This window comes from Siphateles boraxobius, unplaced genomic scaffold (genome assembly GCF_051911475.1).
Source record: "Siphateles boraxobius isolate OS27281-9 unplaced genomic scaffold, OSU_SipBor_1 55, whole genome shotgun sequence".
NCBI lineage: Eukaryota > Metazoa > Chordata > Actinopteri > Cypriniformes > Leuciscidae > Siphateles > Siphateles boraxobius.
The window spans coordinates 9,788,784-9,803,323 of NW_027509181.1; the positions used below are offsets into that span (position 1 = coordinate 9,788,784).

General features: G+C 35.3%; 1 protein-coding gene across 2 annotated transcripts in view; it reads right to left on the reverse strand.

Annotated features, from left to right (window-relative positions):
• prkg1b (protein kinase cGMP-dependent 1b) overlaps positions 1–14,540 on the reverse strand; it is a 235,748-nt gene that overhangs the window by 10,636 nt on the left and 210,572 nt on the right. For both annotated transcript variants that reach the window (XM_077206124.1, XM_077206123.1), the window contains exon 9: positions 13,661–13,735. In XM_077206124.1, coding sequence (XP_077062239.1) covers positions 13,661–13,735 — 75 coding nt within the window. The remainder of the gene's footprint in view (positions 1–13,660; positions 13,736–14,540) is intronic.

Sequence of the window (14,540 nt, forward strand, 5' to 3'; positions counted from 1 at the left end):
TTGAAATACATGGTGAGACTTGTGTCTTTAGCTGCAATGAGCGACTCTAGAGGTTTCCTTCTGACAAATGTGTCAAATCTGCAACACAGACTCTCAATAGTGTGCACTCTAGCGAGTTCGGTTGTTTAGCAAAAGTACAGCAAAATCAATTGTCGGTGAATTCCATTTCACAGCCCGTGAATGTAAGGTGAGGAGAGATTGACTTATCATACATATACAACAACTTCCCCTTCACTGAACAAAAATGCTGTAGTCTATATTTAGGCCTATGTTAAAATCACATTATTACATTACTTCAGACACTTTTAAGGTGTGAAGTTTGTGTGCTTGATGAAAGCATGAAATAACTATATTTACAGTTTATTTTTTAGAATTTTTATTTTAATATTTACTGTAAATTTATATTTTTCAGTTAGTACACATTTTTAGTATACTTATCATGAAATATATGTATTTAAATACATCTGAGTATATTTATTTTTCACTAGGGTGAACTATCATTTTGAAATGCTGCCAATCTAGCATAAACAGCAGAGTTTTTAGGAGGAATGTTCTAGACCTTGACTGGCCTCCAATTTCTCGTAAAAAGCTGAAGGTCCTCCATGCAGAAACGGCAGCCTTTCAACATATCCACCTCTGCTGTTACAGCTGTGAAAATAAGCCCTGAGTCCGAACTCTAGTCGGGCCGCGGGCAGTTTCCTCTGGGGTCAGTGGTTAGCTAAGAACGGCTGGGTGCTGGGGTTTGACCTCATACCCAACAAAGAAAAGATGGATGAAATGACAGAAAACAGCGTGCTGCGGGCGGCCTGCCCAGGTGTTCTCCACAATGCAGCATTTGACTGCATTAGATCCCCTTGACTGAAGACGACCTTTTTAAGTCTAAGTTAGCTCTTGTTGACTTGGTTCTTGTCACATTATATTTTACTCATTTAAGTTCGCACGTGTCTTACATGACCTATTTGACCACACTGGAACTTTGAATAATGTTAAAATCACTCTTCAATTCACAGGCCTTGCAAAATTTAAAATGTCAAGCACAGATCTCTCTAGAGCAACTAACAAAAAATGTTATTCAATGGTTGTCCATTGGCAAGCTAAATCCAGTACATGCATGTGACCATTCCATATACATGTGAAATCTGATGCGCTGTAAAGCCACCAATGGAAACACCACTCGACTTTTTTCCATGCTATAATGTCCTTTTTAGGCTTTGATTTAAAACCTTTTAAACTGACAGAATTGTTTTTATTATTTATAAAATGTATATGTGTTTATCAGAATGCTACTGTCAAAACCAATTGTCAATTGAACTCTCGGTTGGATCAAATAACACATCAACAATTTTGTGAATCATTGGTACAGTGCTAGTTTGACTGAGACCATTTTTGTTACGTTTTAGTAAAAATATTATTCATAATGCCTCAATGTACAATGTAAAATTTGACTCTAGAAATCAAATACAAATGCCAGGGTGCAAAGTTTATCAGCTTATGCAACAGCCACTTGTGTTGGCTCATGTATCATTCATATAATGGCCTGTCTTTTTTCTTGGGCTGTTTTTAGATCAACGTGCGAGGTCTCAGTCACATGAATCCTAACAGCAGTACTGACCTTGCACCTATCTCAGCTTTGTTCCTTCAGCACCCTCTTCTGATGCCACAGATAACATCTGTCATTATGATGTACGGGTGGCCTTTCTCCAAACTACAGCAGGACAGTAATAACACATGACAGAAGTATGGCTTGGCAGCTCAGCCAACTCAAAAGGTCTTGCTTGTATAACTATCACTCAGAGTTAATTCAAAATAATGGATGGGTGCAATACTAACGAGTTGCTTATTAGCATGCATATTACTAGGATATTGGGTGTTAATTAGTACTTATAAAACACATATAAATGCCTTATTCTGCATGCATATTCTACATCCCTTAATGCTACCCAATACCCAAAACTTAACAACTACCTTGCTAACTATAAATATGCAGTTATTAGGAGTTTATTTAAGCAAAACTTGTATTAAATAGTTAGTTAATAGTGAGAATTGGTCCCTAATCTAAAGTTTGACTTAACAATCACTAGGACCCATTTCTCAATACTAGATCACTTTTTCAAAACAGTTTACACTGTGAACACAACAGCAGTCTATGGGGTCCAAACGGTGGATCTTGTTCCATTGCTTTGGCACTATATGCATTCACTAGCTATGTTTCCATCCACCAACTTTAATGCACATTCTGATATCACATTAAAAATACATTGGATGGAAATGCCAAGATGTGCATAAATTCTAAAATGTGCATAAAAAACATATGCGCTCAATTGAGGCGGATACATTTTGTACCTGATTTTTATGAAGACATGCGCATAAACATAAATGGGATGGAAACACATTTGCCGAATAAATCCCTTGATGCGTATGTGATTGAATAACTGGACTGAGCAGAGGATCAGTTTCATTACACAGCATCTAAAATGTGTTTGACCATTTTGAAAGACCTGAGCCAACATTTGTCATCAAAATGATTTGGTTTTATTCCCTCCAAGAAGTGTTTCACATGATTGCGTTTACAAACAGGCATCCGAACGCAAGAGAACATGACAGTGTATATTGCACTTTGTCTGCGCGCTCTGAGATGCGCTTTTTCCCCAATTTCCAAGGAAGTGATGATTTTGTTCTCATGAGCACATGGGATGGAAACGCTGCTTTATTCGCAAATGTTTTATGCGATATTCCAATTTTGTCCACAAGTTAAATTCACAACTTTGGGTGGAAATATAGCAACTGACTTTTTTTTGTCTTTCTTACTCAGACAGAACCACCACCAAATCTCTATGTATATGGGATGTTTACAAACCCTTTTCAAAACTTAATATAATGGAAAACTGAATAATACATTTCTATAGTAATACCAATTGAAAAATGAAAATGAAATAGACAGGTGTTGCAGTTTTTACAGTCGCTAGAACACATTTCTCAATATGTGGGTCATGTGTAGGTAGATCAGATTTCAAACGGATACACAAATAAATAGATTTGGTCAGAAAGTATGACCATATAGCCAAAGTGTGTTTGTTTGGAGACAAACTTTGCTAGTGTTCTGGACGAATAACTTGATTTGTGACCTGTATGATGCGTTTTTGGTAGTTTTTGTGCATTTTGGATGGTAAGTTACTGCTGTGCCAAGCTGAAAGTTGGTAGGAGAACTGTGTGAAGAGTTTTGAAAAAGTGACTAAAGTATTGAGAAATGTGTTCAAGTGAACAAAGTATTCTACAGTTGTCTTTTTGTAGTAATTCATCTTAGAGTTGGTTGGTTTGGTCCAAAGCTCAGTGTTTGGCTGACTAGTTTTTGCAATTACGAATGATAGCTTTCTCCGATGTCCTTGGTTTGGTTCAAGGCTTAGAACTATTTGAGTTAAATCTTTTTTTTTTTTTTTTACATTTACGAGGAAAGCAAATGGGGAAATATTTGCAGAATCGAATGTGTCCGTTCTTAAAGTTAAGGCATGTGAAACTATTTGTTCAGAAAGCAACATGCCAAACACATGTAATGACATACTGTATAGACGGATGTGGAATTCATAGTCAATGATACAGAAAACACATGAACCTCTGTAGGATGTAAGCAACTGAGCTGTCAAATGTGTTGCACTTGAGAGTGAAAGACCAGGTGCAAAAATAACGCCTTACATCAGCATCTGTCAAGATTGTGTTTCTAGAGATGAAGAATTCTGCAGTGTATGTCTGGACAGATTTTACAAGATGATGCAAGCAATGTGGTAAATAAGTGCAATTTCTATCTGTGTAGTGTGTCTTGAATTGCATGGCTATAAACTATCATATGAACAATGTTATGCTGAAATGAAGTGCATGGTTTGTTAGAAGGTCTGAAAAACAACAATGGATTTTTTTGTTTGTTTTACTTTCCCAATTATTCCCAATAGTAGAATCATATTTTAAATACATCATTTTAGTAAGGGGAACAATGCTAAAGGCTTGTCTTTCTTAAGGGGGTACATTAAGGAAATATTTAAACTAAATCAAATACAGCATTAAATTGCTGACTCAAAACATTTTAACAACATGACAGTCTGTTTAAGAAGCTGAAAAAGTTTTTAAACTAATGCTCATAAATCAGATATAATTTCATAACCGACTGGTAACACTGGAAGCCATGCATGTGGGACAGTGGTATTTAAATGGCGGACAGGTTCCATCTGGACCGCGGGACATAATTATGGCATTGCAACGTTTCTACAACGCTTCAAAACAACGGAAAACAAATGTTTTTCTAAAACCAGCTGGATAGTGCACAAAACACCTCTAAAACCAGCAAACCAGGCTGGGAGACAAAAAACAAACAAAAAAAAAAAACGAGCTTTTACTGGTTTAAGCTATATATATATATTTTTTTTTATTTTTATTTTTTTTATTTTTTTTTATTGTAATATCTGTATAAAGATAATGATAATGATAAAGATAATTTAATGAATATTTTCTTGGTCTGGAATAAATCTGATAAAAAATGAAAACACTCCTTTCATGTCAATATTGGTCTGTAGCCAATTACTATTCAGTAATATGTATCACTATGGCAAGCCGTTTTAGCTTAAATTGTACCCAGCCTTACGCATCGTAACTGCATTTTTACTGGTAAGAATTCAATTAGTGAGCTTTACAATTCAATTCTCACTAGTAGCAATTACAATTAGAGAGCTCTTTAATGCAATTATTACTAGTAAAAACTGATTTAGAGACCTCCTAATTCAGTTCTTACTAGTAAGAATCCAATTGCAGAGCTCTTTAATTCAATTAGAGAGCTCTTTAATGCAATTCTTATTAGTAGGAATTCAATTAGAGAGCTCTCTAATTCAATTCTTGCTAATAAAAATACAATTAGAGAGCTCTCTAATTCAATTCTTGCTAATAAAAATACAATTAGAGAGCTCTCTAATTCAATTCTTGCTAATAAAAATACAATTAGAGAGCTCTCTAATTAAATTGTTACTAGTAAGAATTACAATTGCAGAGCTCTCTAATTCAATTCTTACTAGTAACAATTCTAATTAGAGAGCTCTACAAATTAATTTTTACTAGTCAGATGTCTCCATTGACTTCCATTCATTTTTAATTACGGAGCTCTCTTATTTAATTCTTTCTAGTAAGAATTACAATTAGAGAGCTCTACAATGGAATTGTTACTAGTAAGAATCACAATTAGAGAGCTCTTCAATCCAATTATGACTAGTAACAAATTAACAATTAGAGAGCTCTCGAATTGAAGTAAAGAGCTCTGCAATTGCATTCTTACTAGTAACAATTCAATTAGAGAGCTCTGTAATTAAAATGAATGGAAGTCAATGGAGACATATGGCTAATAAAAATTCATTTGTAGAGCTCTCTAATTGGAATTGTTACTAGTAAGAATTGAATTAGAGAGCTCTCCAATTGTATTTTTACTAGTAAGAATTGAATTAGAGAGCTCTCTAATCGTAATTGTTACTAGTAAGAATTGAATTGTAGAGTTCTCCAATTGAATTCTTACTAGTAAAAATGCAATTACGACGAGTAAGGCTGGGTACAATTTAAGCTAAAACGGCTTGCATAATCATCTGTGTGATACACTTTGCAGGGTCTCCTCTGCTGCTACATATACAGGCTGTTTATGTCAGGAGATTCCCAAGAAAAACGACATGCTAGCAAGTGGGACAGGAGACAGCTGCCTCGGCATGTCCAGCCCACTGACAACACGTATTAATGTTGTTCTAATATGTTCGGTAATATACCGCTATTTTATATATATATATATATATATATAAAAAATGTTACCCCTGTGTGATGAACAAAAAAAAAGCTGTGATGTGTGTATATCAGGGCCTTAAGTATTTGTTGACTGATGGCATAAGGCCAATGTGTCCACCCTATTGCAGAGGACAGAACATAGTGTACTCGTTTTTCTATTCCAACATAGTGTGAAATGACATCTGCCGGGGTTCTCAGCATGGCAAAGGAAGCTAAATCAATATGGAGCAACTTTTGGGGTAACCTCAGATCAGAATGTCAAACTATTTGCCAGACAAGTCTTTGAGTCCAAGTCTGAAGTCCTCTGTCACAAGTCCAAGTCAGTAACAATGTTGCATACTGCAGGCTATTTTTATAAACCCTGTTGCAAGACAATTCTTTTAACATAGACTGGTCTAGGGTCTGAATTTTTCTTGTTTTGGAAAATAGTGTATGTTCACCAAGGATGCATTTATTTGATCAGAAATATAATACAAAAGTTTTATATTTGAAATCTAATTTTTTCCTGTGACGCAAAGCTGAATTTCCTGCATCATTACTCCAGTCTTCAGTATCACATGATCCTTCAAAAATCATTCTAATTTGCTGATTTACTGCTAAAACATTTTTTTGATGCACTTTCTTTTATCCATGATTCTTTAATTTACTTAAAAATCATACAGTCACTTTTGATGAATATAATGCATCCTTGCTCAAAAAACATTAATTTATTTTTATCTTACTGACCCTAAACCTTTGAATGGCAGTGTATTTTTTAAGTAAAGGGTGAAATTTCTGTGCCACTAGACATATATATATATATATATATATATATATATATATATATATATATATGATAAAAAATAATAATGTTTTCAAATTCGTGTTTTCCATTAGCCAAAGAAACAAAGTCCCATCCCAAAAATCCACCATTGAAAAATGTATTAATAATAATAATAATTATTATTATTATTTTTATTATTATTATTATTATTATTATTATTATTATTATTATTATTATTATTATTATTATTATTATTATTATTATTATTAATAATAATGTCATACACATGTAAATATTTTAAATAATAATCATACATATCATTATTAAAAATTACAATAATTTCTATTATATTATATTACCACTTAAAAAATCAGTATGAACACTGTCAAACTGATATTTTAAGTGTTAATATCATATAATATGTTTGATTATTGGACATAGAACACATATCTGACTCTGAAATATCAAAACAATGTTGAGATAAATATATTAGCGATGTGCTAACGATTAGCACTACCAAACCCTATCAAATGCAGGACAAAAATCACTATTTCTGAAATATCCAAAAGTACCAATTGCAAAACAAAACAGTATATATGTTTGAAGCACACTTCACACTCACACACACACACACACACACACACACACACACACACACACACACACACACACACACACACACACACACACACACACACACACACACACACACACACACACACACACACACACACACACTTATCCAAAGGCCAGTATCCTAGTAACTAATGAGTGTAACGTCATTCTTTTGAGTGATAGAGGTTGTTTAGACACTTGCTATTGTGAGCACAGTGCATTTCATTAAAACAAGTTCATAGCACTCTGTGTATTCACCACTCGAGACGCCTGATGCTCTAATGAGGACAGTGGTGCCGAAAACACACACCACCATGGCAACAAGACCAGCGTACAGTGCGTGTTCATCAGCGCACGTGCCCGTGAAGAACAATGGTTCTGACAGGTCGAGATGTTGGTGTCACTGCAGGTGCCATCCTTCCTTCAAGCTCACTGCTTGTTTCACTGACCTAAATAACCTTGGATGTCAACATCAGAGCGCTGTCTAATGTCAGGGTTTGGACTGAGCAGTTGTCAAATCTCTAACAATATGGGCCAGATTTACTAACAGCTTTCGGTGCTCTTCGCATGTCGGTCAAAAATGACAAATGTCTTATTTTTTTGTCAATAAAATGTACTATATTTTAGTTTGATAATGTTTTTTATTAAATATTTTGTATTTTGTGGGGATTTTTTATACCAAATTATATTTATGCTGTATTTATAATTAATGTATTCCCTTTTTGAGCATAGACCTGAAAAGTTAATTTCCAAGTTAAACTGTCGTAAATCTTTTCAAAGACGACACTTGGCAGATTATTGCTGAAGTGAAAAAAGTTTAAAAAAGTGAACTTATAAAAGTACCAGAATTTTATGTGCATTGTTATGAAAAATGCACAAAAATACTATTTAAAATTTTTATAAGAAATATATATTTTCAAAATCACGTTTTATTTTAAACCTGCAAGAAAATCAAAGCCATAAATCTAAACTAGTTGTGTTCTAAACTAGAGCTTGATATCTCAAAAAAAAAAAAAAAAAAAAAAAGCTTTCAGTAGGATTATATTTGGACGCAGTAGCAAAAGTTTCCACTAAATGAAATTTGTCTCCCATTCATTTCCAATGCGGCCATTTTTTACAGGACCATTAAAGTGTAAATTGCAGGTTAACCACCACAACCAATTAATGTGTAGATTAAGGTGCTCAATATGTAAATATTAAAAAATGTCTGTCTTAAAATGCGTTAAAATAACATTTATTGGGGTTTCTTCAAAGGTAGCATGTTTTTTACCGTAACTGGGTGTTGACGTCATAAAAGGGAGTAGCAACCCATACTCTGCTAGATTCCTACTGTTTGTGGCTTGACTATGGACAATTTTGAACCGGTCAGACGTGAGAGAGGGGAGGAAATTGCCAGAAATCATGGCCCTCAAAGAGTTATCAATGCTTGGTGTGAGGAAAATGAGTGGAGGGTTGGCCAGGTGTCCTGGTGAGTAGCTAGAGCTAGCCTAGGTTAACCTGGTGCTAACCCGGATAACATTAGGGAACAAGCCAAAGTCTTTTCAAAATCTTGTCATCATGTAGAATAGCAAGGAGGGACAACAACTGAAGACATTATTTACTTACATGGTGTTCGTAGTCCCAATCAGAGCTGTAGTGATGCACACACTGCACAGGCACAATGGTGCTTTTGCTGGCATCTGCAGACAGAACGCGATATTGCGTGTGCTAAACCGCAACTAATTAGCGATGCTCATTGTCAGAAAGAAAAAAAGAGATCGATGTCCCTATCGCTGTGTTTGACAGGTGTTTGTGTGGGCTATGCCATCCAATGGAATCAGCAGTGGAGAGTATGTGTTGTCGTGAGGTGAATGCGTTTTGGAGTTTAGTGGAAGCAGCTCGACTCGCGCCGCGACCGGTGTTGTGCTGAATTTTGACCCCCGCCAAATTATTACCCCCATAGTATTGGTAGGTTTAGGATTAGTTGAGGGGAGGGGGTTAGGATTAGGGGTGGGGTTAGGATTAGGCAATCAGGTACTGACTTCGACGAGGGGGGTAATAATTTGGCAGGGGGTCGAAATTCGGCACAACACCGGTGTTTAGACAATTTGTGCTGCCTTGTCGAAAAATGCTACCCAAGCGCAAATCGATCACAGAGAATGTCGATTCATTCTCTATTGTTTCCATAATGGTGTAAATCTCACAATATTATGACATCGTTATTTCATTTAAAATGTGTATGGGGAGCATATTTTGATATTTTAAATGTACTAGAAACTATCACATTTGATATAAGTAAAAATGACATTATTGTATATTATATGAAATACAATTATAATAAAATTCGAAGTTATGAGTACTGTATACTGTACTGTCTGTTTTTATTTTTAAAACGGTGTGAAAAGTAAAAATTATCATCAAATAATCCATTAATCTGACGTGCTTCAGACAGCATCCTGGTTTTGACGCATGCTGCCTGAACCTGTTTGTTTTGCGAATAGTTTACATTCATTTCAGGCAGAATCACGGTAATCTCATAGCCAGCACACATGAGTATGTTTACAATTGGGTTATTTCATTCATCAACACCATTTTTGCTTGCTGAGTTAGGTATCCAATATAACTGCTAGCCTACTTGCCATTAGACTTACACTAACTCTAGGCTTGGAGTCCCTTTTATGACGTCATGCCCAGCCTAGTGGAAGGGAGAGGGAGTGCTTAAAACCACTGTAAAAAGTACCAACTTTTCATATTATATTCAGCATTTTGGTATAAAAAAATATACAAAACAATGGTGGACGGTTCTTATCTTTATGTTTAATAAGCACATTGCATTTTATTCGTGAAAAATTGAACCTGCAATTTACACGTTAACCTTTTTGAATCATGTTCATGATTATTTTTTTCTGTTCTCATAACGAACCAGTGCCAAGTTTCGTACCATTCCAATGAAGTAAAAAAAAAAAAAACTGTACAATTTTCCGAAGAGCACACGCATTGAAACTTTTCAGATAAAAGGACGTGGACGGTTATTTTTGCAGCTGACCTTGTTGCATATGCATTTGTAGGAGTTTCCTTTTCAGATGCAAAATGTATGGGAGGAGAGTATTTGAATCACGCAATGTGATTTACTAAGTTTGCATAATGCACTAGTTAAGTTACAGGTATATGTGCCATTAATGAACGTCTGCGCACGAAGGTACCTCACGAGACTTTGCCTGTGTTGTTCGTAGATTACCTGCACCTGATTATTATCGACTCTGCTTGTTTGCAACCCTAAGCTAATTTGTACTGCTCTTGGAATGTGTTGGTCATTATGGAAATGAGCTGTGTCTGTGTTCTTTCATTTGTTCATTTGTCAGTACATCACCTGCGGAATTTTCCATTTCCATCTGTTTTTATGTGTTTTATTGTGGTCACATGCTAATATGCCCCGTTCAGTAAACCTGGCCCTATGTTGCTGTTTGACTCTCATGAGCTAAGGAACATTGTGATTCATCATCTACAGCAGACAACTGAAAGCAGGAATAACTGTGTGATGACTCACAGATCCAGCTGTGTTGGACCAACAGCAGCATATGCACTGAGCAAACGTGAGTTTATCCTGTCAGCTGGGAAATGTTCATTCAGTTGGGCCACTTAAAGCACCCTTATTATGCTTTTTCCGATTTTACAAATTGCACATTTCATTGATGCAGAGATAAGTGCGTGTATTTTGGCATAAACATAAACATTGGGAACTGCTTTTTATCACTTAGTTTGAAGCAGCACTACAATTGATTTGTTACATAGGGACTACTGAACAGGCTATGTATATTCTAAAGTGCAAAGTATTGACAATCATCATTGGGTAATCAAAACTTCTTTTTGATAACCTTACTTGCATTCTTCACGTCCACTTAAACATTTGGGCCAAATCCAGGAAATACAGTCCGTATGGAAACTTGTTTCCGCGACACAATGAAACATTTTAAAAGATAATCGCAACTTTTTATCTCACAATTGCGAGTAATATAAAGTCAGAACTGCGTGATATTAAGTTGCAATTGCATGTTATAACTTTTTTTCTCACAATTGCGACTTTACATTATGCAATTCTGACTTTATAACACACAATCGCGAGTTTATATCTCTCAAGTCTGACATCTTTTCTCAGAATTGTGAGATATAAACTCGCAATTTTGAGTTATAAATTCCAATTCTGAGGGAAAAAAGACAGAACAGCTATTCAGAACTCACAATTCTGACTTTATAACACGCAATTGCGACTTTAAATCTTGCAGTTCTGACTTTATATCTCCCAATTGCATGTTGTAAAGTCGCGAAATATAAACATGCAATTCTGAGAAAAAAGTCAAGATTGAGTTTATATATGACTTTATAACTCGCATTTGTGACTTTATATCATGCAAATTTGAGATAAAAAGTCAGAATTGTGACATAAAAAGTCGCATTTACCTTTTTTATTTTTCATTCTGTGGCGGAAACAAGTTTCCATAAACACGTCATGTAAGTAGACAAGTGGTCAAGTGCAAAGACTGCATGTGTGGGCATTGGGACAGGCCTAATAGTCAGGAATACCACAACATAAGCAGTTTTGGAACAAGATTAGGGGATTAAAGGATGGAAGATTTTTCATTTTCTGATAAACTAATCCTTTACTTAAAACAAAATTGACTGACTACAGCTACTGGCTAATGTTTGTGTTATAATGCAGCACTTCTATCTCAACTCGTCCTCATATCTGGGCTTTTAACAGGCATCCTCTTCATTTAACACTCATCTATTTACAGCTAGAGCTCATCAACAATATGCAGCTACCTAAATTTTATGCAAATTGAAACCACACTCTCATATGAGAGAATTTCACACAAATTACTTGCATTTAATTATATTGTTCAATCTACCATATGGTTTTGTGCAGACAAAGGGTGCAGTGGGCACACACCTTATAAAAATGTAACACTAATTAATTATCAGATATAACACATTGTATGCATTGTTGAACTATGTTTACAGTGCAACATATAACTTAAAAACAATGAGTACATAATTGAAATCGGATATTGTCTAGGTATGGCCACATGAGGGCACTCTTGGATCACTTAGCGAGTATTTACCCGACGCTTTATAGTTTTTTTCGATTGCTAAACGACAGTGAGCACAACTGGAGCTACATGTGCAAAACTCTAACTACAGTCTGCACAGCAGCAGTTCATGTGGACCAAACTCTAGTTCGTTTTTCATTGCTTGAACACAGTTTTGAAAACTCTACACACTTATCCCATGACTTTAACCACAACCTGCACAACACTGTGGATTTACAGCACTTTGTTCAAATGCTAACACACTGCTGTCAAAACTGTGAACCACACATTCAAAACAGAATAGATTTCAGCCTTGTGCCTTTCAAACACGGCTGATTGCAATTTCAGCTGAAAGGCTAAGCAGGTGTCTTGTTTGTTATTTGTTCGAATTACAGTATTCTACCTTTTTTTCTGTCATTACTATAATTCCGTAAATTACTACAGACTATTGAAGCAAACTGCTCATTTTCATTTACCTTAAAAATTATGTTCTAAGAATTTAAATAAATCATGTGAAAGAATGTCACTCTTTTCTTTGAAGTAAATATTACTTTGTATGAAGTCACTGAAATTGTTCAAACTGTAAAGATGAAAAGTTAGTATTTTCTGTATTAGTTTTTGATGCTAGTGTTTTTACTCTCAGTGTGTTCTGAGTGACAGTGTGTGTTATCTCAGTGAGGGTTGTGCATAGTGTTTGGCTGCACTGAGCCTGTTTTGAGCCATGTGTTAAGAGTTGTGTTGCTTGGAATGAGTTTTGCAGGTGATGTGAACTGTTTAGCTCAGGTGACGGTTGGCTGTGCAGACTGTAGTTAGAGTGTTGCACATGTAGCTCCAGTTGTGCTCACTGTCGTTTAGCAATCGAACAAAACTGTAATGCACATTTTGATGATAAATAGATAGATAGATGGATAGATGGATAGATAGATAGATAGATCTATCTTTGTCTGAACAGGAAAGCTCTACATGCAAAACCTCTAATGCATTTGATGATATTGGGTTTCTCATTCCTGAAAACCTGTCCAGCTCAGATAATTATAGCCACAAGGAGGTCATGGCCACGGCCAGACATGCAAATCAAATGAAAGACACAGACCAATTAATGTCTGCCTTGTATGGATCTTCATCATACACCACATGGTCGAACTAATTACAGATAAGATTAATTCATATCACACACAAAGGTGTTTTTATTAAGGGAGTGTGTTTGTCTTTGTGTGTGTCGTCTTTTCAACACTTTTTGTCATTATGCGGTAACAAGTGTAGACTGAGTTGGAAAAACATTTAAATCACGTTAGCATAATACAGACTTCCTGAATGCACTGCCCTTGAATGAATCACATTGAATCACAATTTAATGTACAGAACTCTGTATAGTCTGATTACATTAGCGGAAGATGTTGAGTTTCAGACTTACTTTGCTTTGGAGCCAGCATCATCATAGCCTTTGTTTGAGACGTCGTCCAGGCCTCCGATCAAGTGCTTGAAAGAACTGCAAACATGAGCAAAATATTAAAGAATTACTTTCACTCACTCACACACACAGACACACACACACAGACACACACACACACACACACACACACACACACACACACACACACACACACACACACACACACACACACACACACACACACACAAACCATTGATCCACAATTGCATTTTGAACCGAAAAGTACAATATGCATGGTTAAATCGGTTAAAATCTGATTAGTTGACTTTATGTAACTTCAAGGAGTTGGGCTACACAAGTTTTTATTATTTTGTCTGGAAGTAAAGCTACTGAATTGAGTCAAAATGGTTTTATGAAATAGCGTTGTCTTCATGATTTAAACATTATACAATATGCTATTGTATACTATGATGTGTTTTGAAAGTATACTTTTCAATGCATTGTTGCAGTGATCATTTTCAGCACACAGTTACAAATATACCTCAAATATATAAAGTGCAAATAAATATACTTTTAAAAAATAAAGAGAATTTTCACTTCAAGTATATTTTTCTAAAATATACTAAAGTACAATTATTTTAAAGTGTGTTAAAAGTTGTATTGTGAAAATAGGAAAACACATGATATTAATATCCTTTTTTTTGTTAGTATTTTAGCAATGTACTATTGAAAAAGGGAATATATTTCAAATACAATAAAGTATACTCTTTCTCAAAAAGGAATCACAGCTGAATTCCTGATTTATGCAACAGTTATGCCCTATTCCAGATTAACTTGCCCCTGAACATGAGTCACAATATTGACACAACTGATTCAAGTCAAGACGCGGTCAGGGTTATGT